This window comes from Ranitomeya imitator, chromosome 4, assembly GCF_032444005.1.
Source record: "Ranitomeya imitator isolate aRanImi1 chromosome 4, aRanImi1.pri, whole genome shotgun sequence".
NCBI classification, from domain to species: Eukaryota; Metazoa; Chordata; class Amphibia; order Anura; family Dendrobatidae; genus Ranitomeya; species Ranitomeya imitator.
In genome coordinates, this window is record NC_091285.1 from 650965156 (window position 1) to 650982804 (window position 17649).

At 46.5% G+C, this 17649-nt stretch overlaps 2 protein-coding genes across 2 annotated transcripts in view; one reads left to right on the forward strand and one right to left on the reverse strand.

The window, feature by feature from the left end:
- Positions 1–3428: 3428 nt before the first annotated feature.
- LOC138674661 (octapeptide-repeat protein T2-like) lies at positions 3429–4175 on the forward strand. Its single transcript, XM_069762475.1, has one exon. It carries the CDS (start codon positions 3429–3431, stop codon positions 4173–4175), a length of 747 nt encoding a protein of 248 aa, XP_069618576.1.
- Positions 4176–5546: 1371 nt separating this feature from the next.
- Positions 5547–17649, reverse strand: part of BNIP3L (BCL2 interacting protein 3 like) — a 35576-nt gene continuing 23473 nt past the window's right edge. The window contains exons 6-7 of the mRNA XM_069767016.1: positions 9194–9281; positions 5547–8210 (exon numbers count right to left, since the gene is read on the reverse strand). Coding sequence (XP_069623117.1) covers positions 9233–9281 — 49 coding nt within the window. The 3' untranslated portion in view covers positions 5547–8210; positions 9194–9232. The remainder of the gene's footprint in view (positions 8211–9193; positions 9282–17649) is intronic.

Sequence of the window (17649 nt, forward strand, 5' to 3'; positions counted from 1 at the left end):
TCTACTGTATAAGGGGGCTGGAGACAGAGCTTCCTTACTCATCCTACAGGTATGGTTCCCAAGGCCCTCACTGCTTGCTCAAAAAAACTGAAGTTTGCTGGTCAACAGGCAGACGAATTGTGCCCCTGCATAAGCATGCAGAGGGTGGTGTAAGCGCTCGGCCGGCAGAAGCACTAAGCTCCTGCATAAGCGTGCACAGGGTGGTGTAAGCGCACAGCAGGCAGAAACACTGAGCTCCTTCATAAGCGTGCACAGGGTGGTTAAGCGCTCGGCAGGCAGAAGCACTGAGCTCCTGCATAAGCATGCACAGGGTGGTGTAAGCACTCGGCAGGCAGAAACACTGAGCTGCATAAGCATGCACAGGGTGGTGTAAGCACTCGGCAGGCATTAGCACTGAGCTCCTGCATAAGCGTACAGCATGGTGTAAGCACTCGGGAGGCAGAAGCACTGAGCTCCTGCATAAGCATGCACAGGGTGGTGTAAGCACTCGGCAGGCAGAAGCAAGGAGCTCCTGCATAAGCAAGCACAGAGTGGTGTAAGCACTCGGCAGGCAGAAGGAGCTCCTGCATAAGCGTACAGCATGGTTTAAGCACTCGGGAGGCAGAAGCACTGAGCTCCTGCATAAGCGTGCACAGGGTGGTGTAAGCACTCGGCAGGCAGAAGCACTGAGCTCCTGCATAAGCGTACACAGAGTGGTGTAAGCACTCGGGAGGCAGAAGCACTGAGCTCCTGCATAAGCGTGCACAGAGTGTTGTAAGCACTCGGGGGGCAGAAGCACTGAGCTCCTGCATAAGCGTGCACAGAGTGGTGTAAGCACTCAGCAGGCAGAAGCACTGAGCTCCTGCATAAGCGTACAGCATGGTGTAAGCACTCGGGAGGCAGAAGCACCGAGCTCCTGCATAAGCGTGCACAAGGTGGTGTAAACCCTCGGCAGGCAGAAGCAAAGAGCTCCTGCATAAGCGTGCACAGCGTGGTGTAAGCACTCGGCAGGCAGAAGCACTGAGCTCCTGCATAAGCGTGCACAGGGTGGTGTAAGCACTCGGCAGGCAGAAGCACTGAGCTCCTGCATAAGCGTGCACAGGGTGGTGTAAGCACTCGGCAGGCAGAAGCACTGAGCTCCTGCATAAGCGTGCACAGGGTGGTGTAAGCACTCGGCAGGCAGAAGCACTGAGCTCCTGCATAAGCGTGCACAGGGTGGTGTAAGCACTCGGCAGGCAGAAGCACTGTGCTCCTGCATAAGCGTGCACAGGGTGGTGTAAGCACTCGGCAGGCAGAAGCAAGGAGCTACTGCATAAGAGTGCACAGGGTGGTGTAAGCACTCGGCAGGCAGAAGCAAGGAGCTCCTGCATAAGTGTGCACAGGGTGGTGTAAGCACTCGGCAGGCAGAAGCACGGAGCTCCTGCATAAGAGTGCACAGGGTGGTGTAAGCACTCGGCAGGCAGAAGCACTGAGCTCCTGCATAAGCATGCACAGGGTGGTGTAAGCACTCGGCAGGCAGAAGCAAGGAGCTCCTGCATAAGCGTGCACAGGGTGGTGTAAGCACTCGGCAGGCAGAAGCACTGAGCTCCTGCATAAGCGTACACAGAGTGGTGTAAGCACTCGGGAGGCAGAAGCACTGAGCTCCTGCATAAGCGTGCACAGAGTGGTGTAAGCACTCGGCAGGCAGAAGCACTGAGCTCCTGCATAAGCGTACAGCATGGTGTAAGCACTCGGGAGGCAGAAGCACCGAGCTCCTGCATAAGCGTGCACAAGGTGGTGTAAACCCTCGGCAGGCAGAAGCAAAGAGCTCCTGCATAAGCGTGCACAGCGTGGTGTAAGCACTCGGCAGGCAGAAGCACGGAGCTCCTGCATAAGCGTGCACAGGGTGGTGTAAGCACTCGGCAGGCAGAAGCACTGAGCTCCTGCATAAGCGTGCACAGGGTGGTGTAAGCACTCGGCAGGCAGAAGCACTGAGTTCCTGCATAAGCGTGCACAGGGTGGTGTAAGCACTCGGCAGGCAGAAGCACTGAGCTCCTGCATAAGCGTGCACAGGGTGGTGTAAGCACTCGGCAGGCAGAAGCACTGAGCTCCTGCATAAGCGTGCACAGGGTGGTGTAAGCATTCGGCAGGCAGAAGCACTGAGCTCCTGCATAAGCGTGCACAGGGTGGTGTAAGCACTCGGCAGGCAGAAGCACTGAGCTCCTGCATAAGCGTGCACAGGGTGGTGTAAGCACTCGGCAGGCAGAAGCACTGTGCTCCTGCATAAGCGTGCACAGGGTGGTGTAAGCATTCGGCAGGCAGAAGCACTGAGCTCCTGCATAAGCGTGCACAGGGTGGTGTAAGCACTCGGCAGGCAGAAGCACTGAGCTCCTGCATAAGCGTGCACAGGGTGGTGTAAGCACTCGGCAGGCAGAAGCAAGGAGCTACTGCATAAGAGTGCACAAGGTGGTGTAAGCACTCGGCAGGCAGAAGCAAGGAGCTCCTGCATAAGTGTGCACAGGGTGGTGTAAGCACTCGGCAGGCAGAAGCACGGAGCTCCTGCATAAGCGTGCACAGGGTGGTGTAAGCACTCGGCAGGCAGAAGCAAGGAGCTCCTGCATAAGTGTGCACAGGGTGGTGTAAGCACTCGGCAGGCAGAAGCAAGGAGCTCCTGCATAAGTGTGCACAGGGTGGTGTAAGCACTCGGCATAAGTGTGCACCCCATTTTCAAATGCCTTAGTGAACTCCGATACCAGAGGGGGTGTAGTACTCAGGACCCCTCTCAATAAGCTGGGGCAGAGAGCAGGACATGTCTCTTTATTATATGAACTACCCATTGATTGCAATGAGCATGGTGTAATGCCTTTTATTCCCTGTGGTGGCGCTGCAAGAAACATTTTTAACACTGCTGGGTTCTACTATACTGTAGATTGCAGGTGGTCCCAGTAAGGAGACCCCCAGTGATATTCATGATCCTTATTATAATGGCATGAAAAACATATCGATAATATCAAACACGATGAGCAGATCTTCTCTTCTCAGCCTGAATATTTCTACAAGGGAATATCTGGCAAATATGAGTCATGGAGGAGATTGTATTAATGCGCCCTCTTGTGGCCAAAATCTGGAAGTAATTTCAAATAAAAAAATTACTGTCAGCATGACTGCATTATTCATTATTAGGCTGCCGTCACACTCGCAGTATTTGGTCAGTAATTTACCTCAGTATTTGTAGCCAAAACCAGGAGTGTGTGAGAAATACACAAGCGGTGACGTGTCTCTATTACACTTTTCCTCAGATTGTTCCTCTCCTGGTTTTCACTGACAAATACTGAGGTAAAAGCTGAACATGTGAACGTGGCCAAAAAATGATAGATTTTTAGCCTGAGGAAATAACACTTTTACTGTACATTTTAGCTCTGCATAAGACGTGCTCGGGTAAAAGCAGAGCGGACAGTAACAGTATGAGGATGCCCTCCGCATACAGGAGGAAGAAAGGAGAAAGAAGAGGAGGAGGAAGGAGAAAGGAGGGGGAAGGAGAAGGTAGAAGCAGGAGGAAGGAGAAAGAGGAGGAAGGAGAAAGAGGAGGAAGAAGCAGGAAGGAGAAAGAGGAGGAAGGAGAAAGGAGGAAGAAGGCAGAAGCAGGAGGACGGGGAAGGAAAAGCAGGAGGAAGGGGAAGGAAAAGCAGGAGGAGAAAGAGGAGGAGGAAGGAGAAAGAGGAGGAGGGGGAAGAAGCAGGAGGAAGGAGAAAGAGGAGGAGGAGGGGAAGGTAGAAGCAGGAGGAAGGGGAAAGAGGAGGAAGAGGGGGAAGAAGGCTGAAGCAGGAGGAAGAGGGGAAAGAAGGCAGAAGCAGGAGGAAGGAGAAAGGAGGAATAGGGGGAAAGAAGGCAGAAGCAGGAAGGAGAAAGAGGAGGAAGGAGAAAGAGGAGGAAGAAGGCAGAAGCAGGAGGAAGAGGGGGAAGAAGGCAGAAGCAGGAGGAAGAGGGGGAAGAAGGCAGAAGCAGGAGGACGGGGAAGGAAAAGCAGGAGGAAGGGGAAGGAAAAGCAGGAGGAGAAAGAGGAGGAGGAAGGAGAAAGAGGAGGAGGGGGAAGAAGGAAGAAGCAGGAGGAAGGAGAAAGAGGAAGGGGAAGGAGAAGCAGGAGAAAGAAGGCAGAAGCAGGAGGAGGAGGAGGGGGAAGGAGAAGGAAGAAGGAGAAAGAGGCAGGAGGAGGATAAAGAACAAAGAGGAGGAGGAAGGAGTAGGACAACAACAACCTGTTCTTTACTCGCCCTCCCTGGGTCCAGCACAGTCTCCGCTGCGAATGCTGCCAGATCAAAGTGACATCAGCGCTGCAGCCAATAGCAGATACTGGGAACAGCGGTGGAGACTCAGAGCTGGACCTGAGGAGGGTGAGTAGAAAGTTTGTTTTTTTAAACAAGCTGCAGACGGTGGGAAGGTGGTTTCTGAAACTGGAAAATCCCTTGAAAATATTGCTGGCATACCAAAAGTCCCCCATACACATTAGGTAGCTGCCTCCCCCGACAATCCCATACAAAAGGAATGCCTGGCGTTCCTGTGCTCCAAGAAAGACGTGCCGGAATCATCTGCCGGTGACTTATCTGGAGAAGAAAAGGACCAGGGATTGGAAGTCAATCCGGATGGATCCTTCTCTCCCAGACCATGCTCTGTGGGGGGACAGTTGGGCGCCCCCCATACACAGACTGTCGGCTGATCCCTGGCACTAAAGCTCCGGCGCTGAACTCAAAGTGTCACTAATACATATTTAATTACTTACAGTTTCCTCAATGTAAAAAAACAAAACAAAAAAGCTTAAAAAGGAATCAATTATCAGGATTTTGCCACCTAATCTGACAGCAGCGTAATACAGAGACCCGGATTCCAGCAATATGTCACTTACTGGGCTGATTGCTGTGGTTTTGATAATATCAGTTTTATCAGCAGGAGATTATCTCTAGAGGACTAGTAAACTTGCTGCCATGTAGTCCTCCATATTCATGAGCTCTGCATAACCATCACCACTGACTGGCTACTTTCTGTGTACACTGTGTATAGGCAAGAAGCAGCCAATCAGTTGTGTGGGCGGGGTTATATACAGCTCAGCATTCAGAGAACTGCTAGATCTGCAGCAGAGAAAACAGGGATTTTATCACAACTGCAGCCAGTAGCTCAGTAAGTGACACATCACTGGAATCAGGGTCTTTGCCCTTACATCACGCTGCTCTCAGATGGGGGAGCAAACACCTAGTGACAGATTCCCTTGAAAACTAAACCTAGAATAATTTTATAGGCTTTGTCCTGTCCGATTGCCTGATCGCACTCGATTCGCGATGACTGGCGGTAACTGCACATTTCTCCTGCAGTGGCCACTACAGGGGAGATACGGTATTGCGTACGGCCCATTCTACGGAATGGTCATGGTGTCATACAGGGTTGTGCCGAGTCCTCCAAACCAGGAGACACACACATACAGGGGGATCCCAAGCAATGGTTCTAAAAGGGCAAGTGGGCAGGGGTGGTCCTAGTACCCCCCAAAAATGATATTTTATTATTTCTCAGCAATAAATAACGAGATGCAGACACAAGGATATAGTGAGAGCTTTAATGGTACAAAATGAGTACAGCTACAATTTAGGCATTTCCCTGGAAACTCTTAAAAAGATTGATCTCTGTAGTATTCGCCTAGAGAGAACGCGAGATGATCACGCGACAAGGAGACGGCCATCTTGTGGGAGGAGCCAGTGACATCACCGAAGCGCTCCGTCGAGATTGGACAGAAAGCCTTCTCCTTCATGTAAGTGCGGCCTCCTACGTGGCCGCCCCCTGCAGGTCGTAAGCATCAGGTGCTCGGATTTAGATGAAGATATAAATCCAGATGGCTCCCATCTCTCTGTCGCCCCTGATTACGGGGTCTTGGAGGTGGTGGGGGGCAAACGCGGCACTCCAAGGCTCTGCTGACGGCAGAGCGCACACTCACGGCAGCCATTACCATTTCCGTCTGTCCTGTAAACATGTGTGCATCTGTGTATGTATAAATATAACACTGGATGGTAGACCTGGGCACCGGGCGGGCGCCGGGGCACACCCAATACAGTGAAAAAGGGTTACGCTTTAATGTCATTTACAGAGTTTTATGACCGGGCGTCTTCAGGTCACCATGTAGGTTAGGAAGTATGCTGGGACCACGGCACAGGCCCCGCCCTAATAATAAAGTACCTGCAGTGCTCATTAGGGGGCAGGAAAATTACTTCCTGTATATGCTCCTCCCCTTCCCGAGCCCTTTTGTCCAATGAGGAGAGCCCAGATGAGTCACATGACACTGCCCTGTAGCTCTGACTCTGCTTCAAAGGGGGGAACTCGCTTCTTCTAACCTCAAATAAAGGTAACCACCAATTAAGGTTGTTTGGGTGTTAATGAAGCACTAAATTTTGTTATTTTGCTGAATTCATGGAGGGCTTGTTTATATATTTTTGGCATTTTTTGGGGGGGCCAAGGGGGGACCATTTAAAGAACTTTAAAAATAGCTTTTTTTCAATGTGAATATTGGGGAAAAATATATTTTTAACTTTTCAGGATTTTAATGTATTCCACTGAATAAAAAACATTTAGGTGCCCAATGCTTAGAGCAATTTCCTTAAAACGTCACAAAAATTTTACAGCAGTCCTGGTCAGCTTCAACTAAGAGCGGGACGGGGCACGGAGAAGACCTCCCGGCAAATTCTTCCAAAATTTACTCCACCTTCAAAAGCATAAATTTTGCCATAAATCTACTCCAGTCACCGACTGGAGTAACATATCTTACGGAGGTGCTGGCCAATTGTAAGAGGAGCCTGATAAAGCGGCATTTACCTCTTAATGAATTTGGCGCATCTTACTCCAAAACACCAACTTAATGAAATCGGCCTCTAAAGGCGCTTCATTCGTTTCTGCATTTCGTTTTTCACATTTTTTTGTCATTTTCATCTTATTTTTTCATTTTGCACCCTTTTTAAAGTCTATTTTAGGAGCTTTCCTGCTTGGTTTCTTTTTAGCACAAAAAAAGTTTAAAAAGGCAAAAATAAAAAGCCCTTTTTTTAAAGCAAAATTCAGGGACTTAGTGCATTTATTTGAAAAATTTGAGGGAAAAAAAAACCCTCAACAAATACCACAAGACAAAAATTATGAATCTTGTGTGACCACCTAATAGGTGGAGGCTTCTTGTTTTTTACATAATTTTTGCACAAGAAAATATATTTTATATTAAATTGTCCTTTATTTTTTTTGCTGACTTTTAAATAAGCCTGGGGGGGGGGGGGGGGGTGATCATACCTAAATCCTCAAGGCCAACTACAGAGGTCCATCCATCCCTGATTGATAGGGTCATGCTGTTGTCTCGCTCCAGATCTCAGATACTAAAACACTGCTGCTTTCCTTCAGAAGCAGCGCCACCCCTGACCATGGGTCATGCATGGTATTGCACCTCACCGCCATTCACTTCTAATGGAGTAAAGTTGCAACACCAGACAGAACCCATTGTCAGGGGTGAAAATGGCAATCTTTTTCTAATCCTGGACAACCCCCTTTAAGGATTGGCTATGGTTAGACACTTGAGCCCCTGCTTTAGATTAGTGTGGGACACCAGTCTGGAGTTAATTCTACATGGACCACAATAAAAAGACGCATTGGTGGTTATCATGGGATTATGAGCAAAGCTGTTCCCCCGGTTCTGTCTAGATAGACCATCATACAGATACTACAGTTTAAAGGGAGCCTGTGTAAAAGAGGGATCTCACCCCTAAAGGCCTTTACTAAATGAAGAAGATTGGACAGGACAAAATGTACTTGTCCGATTTGCCTAGACATTGATTATCAGCACCTCTGCCAACCAAAGAATCCGGGCAGCAGGAGAAAAGGGCCGATATCCGCTTGTCTATCGTTTACAGAAGACCCAGTGCTCCGCTACGGCAGCGCATCTCCTGCATTTGCTACATTGGCCACTTGTCTTCACTTGCATATATCACTGTATTACAGAAATGACCTTAGTAATTACAATCCATGACATGAAGGCTGCAGAGCTCGCCTTGTAATACGCAGTCAATGATCCTCCACTCTACGGTTGCTTCACGTCACAAGACGGACTCGTCTGTCGCAGTTGTTGATCTCGTCTTCCTTCTTTCAGTCCACCACAGATGTCCGCATTGTCTTGCGATCACGTATGGAACTACGACGCAACGTCGGGGACACGGAAAACATCCGCGCAGGATCTGCAATATCTCCAAAGCAATAATAATTCACATTTTACGTGATAAAAAGAGGAAAACAACAAAGACGTAAAAATAGGGAGAAGAGTAAGAAAAAATTCACTGTCCCGGAGGGGGAAGAATCAGGTCACAACAAGGTACAGTGGTGAGACTGATGACATTACGAAGGGGCACGGCTGGGATCTGACTGTACTAATTGGGGCAGAGCAGTAAAAAGCTTTTAGAATGTGACCAGGTTCGGTGGTTAGTATTTCTACAGACTAAATACTCATACATATGGGTGTTTCGTCTCCAGAGAGAACAGTATCTATGAGATGACCATCCGGATAGTTCCTTCTGGGATCTCCTTCTACTTGGAGTCAGCAGGCTGCATAATTTACTTCAACCTTTCCCCAAAAATGTTTTAAAAAGTCTCAAGTCCCCATTTTGTGTAAGCATTATTCTGTGGTAGTTCTGAGTGGAGATCGAAACAGGCCAAATCCAAAATTCCCAAAATTCGCCATTTCTTAAGGGAGTGAAGTCATGCAATCCAAACAGAACTGTAGACGAAACCCTGGGGAAGGGTTGTTTGGCTTCTGGGAGGACAGGTCCGAAGACAACTTTCCTGTCGCTTGGTGTGAAGGTGTTTTTATTTTTTTGGGTGCTCTCACCAGAAGGCTAAATTGTGATCAAGTTAAATATCTGGGACTCGTGTTGTTTGCACTGGGGCCCACTGTAGGGTTTCATTGCTTTCATGGGTGGTCCACAAAGAAAAAACGTCTGTTCTGAGCCAGTCAGACACTTCTTCTCCCGGGAGAGGGGTCTCAAGTGAAGGATCGAGAGATGAGCTGTTGATTTGGGTTCTTCACATTAAGAGATCGCTGCTCCGAAACCCCCCCAAAAGGTTGTAAGTAAAGGGCTCCCAGGTTTGTAAGATGGGTGACGAGAAGAGGGTGCTTTGAGTCATGCTTAACATGGTGCAAAGTTCAAAATGCACAAATGTGACAGGAACACACCTTCACTGGGTCGAGGGGTCGATTCCGGATCATGCTCCGTCAATAAGAGCTGGCGGATGGGAGGGTCAGTCTTTTCCCAATATAGATACTGCAATGACAAACACACATCAGCGAGGACACCCGGCAAAGTCAGCCCCTCTTATAATGGCATGCAAAGAGTGATTATCCAACAGCTCTCGTTCCAATGACCCATTCCATTTAAATTGGGATTTTATGTTAAATGTATGGGATATGGAAAAAACAAAACAAATATTTTCTATATAAAATAAAGAAGAAATCGTGCACTTTTCACACTGGCCACTAGGCTAATGTTAGACTCCTATTGTGAATTCTGTCTTATCTACTGTGTATAGAGATGTTATCAGTCATTGTACAGGAGGAGGAGGTGAGCTGTGATATCATCTGTTGTGAATGGTGGATCCCGTGTTATCTAATATACTAGATGGTGGCCCGATTCTAACGCATCGGGTATTCTAGAATATGTATGTATATAGCAGCCACATACTATATAGCACAGGCCATGTAGTATATAGGACCATGTAGTATATAGCATACAAATAGTACGTGGCCTGTGCTATATAGTATGTGGCTGCTATATACATACATATTATAGTACTGCCCACGTAGTATATAGCAGCCATGTAGTATATAGTACTGCCCACGTAGTATATAGCAGCCATGTAGTATATAGTACTGCCCACGTAGTACATAGCAGCCATGTAGTATATAGTACTGCCCACGTAGTACATAGCAGCCATGTAGTATATAGTACTGCCCACGTAGTACATAGCAGCCATGTAGTATATAGTACTGCCCACGTAGTACATAGCAGCCATGTAGTATATAGTACTGCCCACGTAGTACATAGCAGCCATGTAGTATATAGTACTGCCCACGTAGTACATAGCAGCCATGTAGTATATAGTACTGCCCACGTAGTACATAGCAGCCATGTAGTATATAGTACTGCCCACGTAGTACATAGCAGCCATGTAGTATATAGTACTGCCCACGTAGTATATAGCAGCCATGTAGTATATAGTACTGCCCACGTAGTATATAGCAGCCATGTAGTATATAGTACTGCCCACGTAGTATATAGCAGCCATGTAGTATATAGTGCTGCCCACGTAGTATATAGCAGCCATGTAGTATATAGTACTGCCCACGTAGTATATAGCAGCCATGTAGCCCATGCAGTATTTAGCAGTGTGAGCACATATCCCTGTTAAAAAAAAAAAAAGTTATATACTCACCCCCTGGGATCCAACGGCGCTGTGGCGATGGGCGCACGGCTGCCGCCATCTTCCGTTCCCAGGATGCATTGCGAAATTACCCAGAAGACTTAGCGGTCTCGCGAGGCTGCTAAGTCTACTGGGTAATTTCGCAATGCATCGCCGGGAACGGAAGATGGCGGCCGGCTCTGCGGACAACGGAGGGTGAGTATAGCAGGTTTTTTGTTTTTTTATTATTTTTAACATTAGATCTTTTTACTATTGATGCCGCATAGGCAGCGTCAATAGTAAAATGTTACTGTTACCGCCGGCATTAGTTCTGTGTTAGCGGTGAGTGGAGGGGAGTATGCGGGCGCCGGGCAGTGACTGCGGGGAGGAAGGAGCGGCCATTTTCTTCCGGACTGTGCCCGTCGCTGATTGGTCGTGGCTGTTTTGCCGCGACCAATCAGCGACTTGGATTTCCTTGACAGACAGAGGCCGCGGCCAATGAATATCCGTGACAGACAGACAGAAAGACAGACGGAAGTGACCCTTAGACAATTACCGTATATACTCGAGTATAAGCCGAGATTTTCAGCCCATTTTTTGGGCTGAAAGTCCCCCTCTCGGCTCATACTCGAGTCATAGCCGGGGTTCGGCAGGGGAGGGGGAGCGGGGGCTGTCTAGTTATACTTACCTGCTCCCGGCGCGGTCCCTGCAGTCCCTGCTTCTTCCAGCGCTGCATCTTTTTCCTGTATTGAGCGATCACATGGTACCGCTCATTACAGAAATGAATATGCGGCTCCACCTCCCATAGAGGTGGAGCCGCATATTCATGACTGAAAATGAGCGGTAACTGTGACCGCTCAATACAGGAAGAAGATGCAGCGCCGGGAGAAGCAGGGACTGCAGGGACCGCGCCGGGAGCAGGTAAGTATACGGGGAGGGGAGCGCTGCGCGATATTTACCTGCTCCTCGTTTCGGTGCGGCCCCGTCTCCAGCGTCCTCTGGCAGTGACGCTCAGGTCAGAGGGCGCGGTGACATAGTCAGTGCGCGCCCTCTGCTGAGCGTCAGATCTGGAGACGGAGCCGCACGAGGAGCAGGTAAATATTGAAAGTGCCGGCGTCCTGAGCGAAGAGAGTTGAGTATGTGATTTTTTTTTTTATTGCAGCAGCAGCATTATATATGGCACAGATTTCTATGGAGCATCTATGGGGCCATAATGAACGGTGCAGAGCATTCTATATGGCACAGCTTTATATGGAGCATCTATGGGGCCATAATGAACGGTGCAGAACATTCTATATGGCACAGCTTTATATGGAATATCTATGGGGCCATAATGAACGGTGCAGAGCATTCTATATGGGGCACAGCTTTCTATGGAGCATCTATGGGGCCATAATGAACGGTGCAGAGCATTATATGGGGCACAGCTTTCTATGGAGCATCTATGGGGCCATAATGAACGGTGCAGAGCATTATATATGGGGCACAGCTTTATATGGAGCATCTATGGGGTCATAATGAACAGTGCAGAGCATTATATATGGCACAGCTTTATATGGAGCATCTATGGGGTCATAATGAATGGTGCAGAGCATTATATATGGCACAGCTTTATATGGAGCATCTATGGGGTCATAATGAACGGTGCAGAGCATTATATATGGGGCACAGCTTTCTATGGAGCATCTATGGGGCCATAATGAACGGTGCAGAGCATTATATGGGGCACAGCTTTATATGGAGCATCTGTGGGGCCATAATGAACGATATGGAGCATCTATTTTTATTTTTGAAATTCACCGGTAGCTGCTGCATTTCCCACCCTAGGCTTATACTCGAGTCAATAAGTTTTCCCAGTTTTTTGTGGCAAAATTAGGGGGATCGGCTTATACTCGGGTCGGCTTATACTCAAGTATATACGGTATATAGTAGATATGTAGGGGTGTTTATAGACCTGTCATTGTAATCCAGTCTGTGTTCACAATGAGAATAGTGAAAAGTCCTATGTACAGAGAAGGCAGTGTGCATGTACAGTATTACTAGGCTTAGCGGCCAGTGGGAATATTGCAAGATTTCTATAACTTTTTAGAAAATCTACATACCGTACAACCAAAGTAAAAATTTGCTTTCTGTCTCCACAGAGAATAAAGCAGAATTATTTGGAATGAGAACAGTTAAAAAACAAAAACATTTTTTGGATACTTTTTCCACATCTTGTACAGGCTGAAGCTATACATTGTCTAGGGATCAATATTAGGACTCAATCTGGGAGATTTTCTTGAGCTCGGAGCTTCCTATTGTTTAAGGGCTGGATCCGAGCAGCTCCCGGCCCGTGCGGGTCATTCTGCACCTAGGGGAGCTATAGTTAGAGACCACCCATTTTTGAATGTTGCCACTGAATAACTGCAGCTTTACGTAAAGAACGCTTACTCATTGTGTACTGCCTATAAAAAGGTCCTTTGGGGGAGCAAACCAGTACGGCGTCTTTAGGGAAGTGCTCCCCAGATAGAAGTGTTAGAGGAGATTTAGTAAGTGGAACCAGTGAGCACTGGTACTATCTACAGTGCCGGCAAAAAAAATCTTTACACTTGCGCAGCAAAAAAAAAAAAAAAACTTTACATATAAAATCCACATCATAATTTCACTTTTTAAAAGTGTACACAATGGGGGAGATAATAAAAAACTGTCTCATATTAAAGCTGGCTTTGTTGCAAATATCAACCAATCAACACTCAGTTTTCACTTCTCTGGTAAAGCGAAAGCTGCACTCTGATTGGTTGTTATGTGCAGCCCAGCCAGTTTTGCTATTAGGCAGTCTTTTATTATCTCCCACAATGGGTCGAAAGAAGCTTAAAATGGAAGAGAAATCCCGTGCCTTGACTCTGCTCGAGAAGGGGGATTCGGTGATTGCTGTAGCTAGAGATCTGGGAGTGTCAAGAGAAGCAATTTATCAACTAAGTTGATAATTTGTTGATAAGTTGTTAATTAACAGTTGATAAATTGCTTCTCTTGACACTCCCAGATCTCTAGCTACAGCAATCACTGAATCCCCCTTCTCGAGCAGAGTCAAGGCACGGGATTTCTCTTCCATTTTAACCCCTTTACCCCCAAGGCTGGTTTGCACGTTAATGACCGGGCCAATTTTTACAATTCTGACCACTGTCCCTTTATGAGGTTATAACTCTGGAACGCTTCAACGGATCCCGCTGATTCTGACATTGTTTTCTCGTGACATATTGTACTTCATGATAGTGGTAAAATTTCTTTGATAGTACCTGCGTTTATTTGTGAAAAAAACGGAAATTTGGCGAAAATTTTGAAAATTTCGCAATTTTCAAACTTTGAATTTTTATGCAATTAAATCACAGAGATATGTCACACAAAATACTTAATAAGTAACATTTCCCACATTTCTACTTTACATCAGCATAATTTTGGAACCACATTTTTTTTTTGTTAGGGAGTTATAAGGGTTAAAAGTTGACCAGCAATTTCTCATTTTTACAACACCATTTTTTTTTAGGGACCACATCTCATTTGAAGTCATTTTGAGGGGTCTATATGATAGAAAATACCTAAGTGTGACACCATTCTAAAAACTGCCCCCCTTAAGGTGCTCAAAACCACATTCAAGAAGTTTAGGTGTTTAGGTGTTTCACAGGAATTTTGGAATGTTTAAATAAAAATGAACATTTAACTTTTTTTCATAAAAAAATTTACTTCAGCTCCAATTTGTTATATTTTACCAAGGGTAACAGGAGAAAATGGACCCCAAAAGTTGTTGTCCAATTTGTCCTGAGTACACCGATACCCCATATGTGGCAGTAAACCACTGTTTGGGCGCATGGGAGAGCTCGGAAGGGAAGGAGCGCCGTTTGACTTTTCAATGCAAAATTGACAGAAATTGAGATGGGACGCCATGTTGCGTTTGGAGAGCCACTGATGTGCCTAAACATTGAAACCGCCCACAAGTGACACCATTTTGGAAAGTAGACCCCCTAAGGAACTCATCTTGATGTGTTGTGAGAGCTTTGAACTCCCAAGTATTTCACTACAGTTTATAACGCAGAGCCGTGCAAATAAAAAATATTTTTTTTCCACAAAAATTATATTTTAGCCCCCAGTTTTGTATTTTTCCAAAGTTAGCAGGAGAAATTGGACCCTAAATGTTGTTGTCCAATTTGTCCTGAGTACGCTGATACCCGATATGTGGGGGAGAACCACCGTTTGGGCGCATGGGAGGGCTCGGAAGGGAAGGAGCATCATTTGGAATGCAGACTTTGATGGATTGGTCTGCAGGCGTCACATTGCGTTTGCAGAGCCCCTAATGTACCTAAACAGTAGAAACCCCCCACAAGTGACCCCATATTGGAAACTAGACCTCTCAATGAACTTATCTAGATGTGTTGTGAGAACTTTGAACCCCCAAGTGTTTCACTACAGTTTATAACGCAGAGCCGTGAAAATAAAAAATGTTTTTGTTTTCCCACAAAAATTATTTTTTAGCCCCCAGTTTTGTATTTTCCCAAGGGTAACAGGAGAAATTGGTCCACAAAAGTTGTTGTCCAATTTGTCCTGAGTACGCTGATACCCCATATGTGAGGGTAAACCCCTGTTTGGGCACACAGGAGAGCTCGGAAGGGAAGGAGCACTGTTTTACTTTTTCAACGCAGAATTGGCTGGAATTGAGATCGGACGCCATGTCGTGTTTGGAGAGCCCCTGATGTGCCGAAACAGTGGAAACCCCCCCAATTATAACTGAAACCCTAATCTAAACACACCCCTAACCCTAATCCCAACAGTAACCCTAACCACACCTCTAACCCTGACACACACCTAACCCTAATCCCAACCCTATTCCCAACTGTAAATGTAATCTAAACCCTAACCCTAACTTTAGCCCCAACCCTAACCCTAGCCCTAACCCTAGCCCTAGCCCTAACCCTAGCCCTAACCCTAACCCTAGCCCTAACCCTAGCCCTAACCCTAGCCCTAACCCTAGCCCTAACCCTAACCCTAGCCCTAACCCTAGCCCTAACCCTAGCCCTAACCCTAGCCCTAGCCCTAACCCTAGCCCTAATCCTAACCCTAGCCCTAATGGGAAAATGGAAATAAATACATTTTTTTTTATTTTTCCCTAACTAAGGGGGTGATGAAGGGGGGTTTGATTTACTTTTATAGCGAGTTTTTTAGCGGATTTTTATGATTGGCAGCCGTCACACACTGAAAGACGCTTTTTATTGCAAAAAATATTTTTTGCAATACCACATTTTGAGAGCTATAATTTTTCCATATTTTGGTCCACAGAGTCATGTGAGGTCTTGCTTTTTGCGGGACGAGTTGCCGTTTTTATTGAAAACATTTTCGGGCACGTGACATTTTTTGATCGCTTTTTATTCCGATTTTTGTGAGGAAGAATGACCAAAAACCAGCTATTCATGAATTTCTATTGGGGGAGGCGTTTATACCGTTCCGCGTTTGGTAAAATTGATAAAGCAGTTTTATTCTTCGGGTCAGTAGGATTACAGCGATACCTCATTTATATCATTTTTTTATGGTTTGGCGCTTTTATACAATAAAAACTATTTTACAGAAAAAATAATTATTTTTGCATCGCTTTATTCTCAGGACTATAACTTTTTTATTTTTTTGCTGATGATGCTGTATGGCGGCTCGTTTTTTGTGGGACAAGATGACGCTTTCAGCAGTACCATGGTTATTTATATCTGTCCTTTTGATCGCGTGTTATTCCACTTTTTGTTCGGCGGTATAAAGCGTTGTTTTTTGCCTCATTTTTTTTTTTTTTTTTTCTTACGGTGTTTACTGAAGGGGTTAACTAGTGGGACAGTTTTATAGGTCGGGTCGTTACGGACGCGGCGATACTAAATATGTGTACTTTTATTGGGTTTTTTTTTTATTTAGATGAAGAAATGTATTTATGGGAATAATATATATATTTTTTTCATTATTTTGGAATTTTTTTTTTTATTTTTATTTTTTTACACATTTGGAAATTTTTTTTTTAACTTTTTTACTTTGTCCCAGGGGGGGACATCACAGATCGGTGATCTGAGTGTGCACAGCACTCTGTCAGATCACTGATCTGACTAGCAGCGCTGCAGGCTTCACAGTGCCTGCTCTGAGCAGGCTCTGTGAAGCCACCTCCCTCCCTGCAGGACCCGGATCCGCGGCCATCTTGGATCCGGGGCTCGAGCAGGCAGGGAGGGAGGTAAGACCCCCGCAGCAACGCGATCACATCGCGTTGCTGCGGGGGGCTCAGGGAAGCCCGCAGGGAGCCCCCTCCCTGCGCGGTGCTTCCCTGCACCGCCGGCACATCGCGATCATGTTTGATCGCGGTGTGCCAGGAGTTAATGTGCCGGGGGCGGTCCGTGACCGCTCCTGGCACATAGTGCCGGATGTCAGCTGCGATAAGCAGCTGACACCCGGCCGCGATCGGCGGCGCTCCCCCCGTGAGCGCTGCCGATCGCTATGACGTACTATCCCGTCCAGGGTCAGATAAGCCCAGGGCACCTCGACGGGATAGTACGTCTAAGGTCACAGAGGGGTTAAGCTTCTTTCGACCCATTGTGGGAGATAATAAAAAACTGAGGGAGATAATGAAAGACTGCCTAATAGCAAAACTGGCTGGGCTGCACATAACAACCAATCAGAGTGCAGCTTTCGCTTAACCAGAGAAGTGAAAACTGAGCGTTGATTGGTTGATATTTGCAACAAAGCCAGCTTTAATATTAGACAGTTTTTTATTATGTCCCCCATTGTGTACTAAAAAGTGAAATTATGATGTGGATTTTACATGTAAAGTTTTTTTTTGCTGCGCAAGTGTAAAGATTTTTTTTGCCGGCACTGTACATCCATAAGGGGAGACCATCAGAGCGCCAGCACTAACTGCATCCACAGGTGAGACCATCAGAGCATCAGCACTAACTACATCCATAAGAGAGACCATCAGAGCATCAGCACTAACTACATCCATAAGAGAGACCATCAGAGCATCAGCACTAACTACATCCATAAGAGAGACCATCAGAGCATCAGCGCTAACTACATCCATAAGAGAGACCATCAGAGCAACAGCGCTAACTACATCCATAAGAGAGACCATCAGAGCATCAGCACTAACTACATCCATAAGAGACCATCAGAGCATCAGCACTAACTACATCCATAAGAGAGACCATCAGAGCATCAGCACTAACTACATCCATAAGAGAC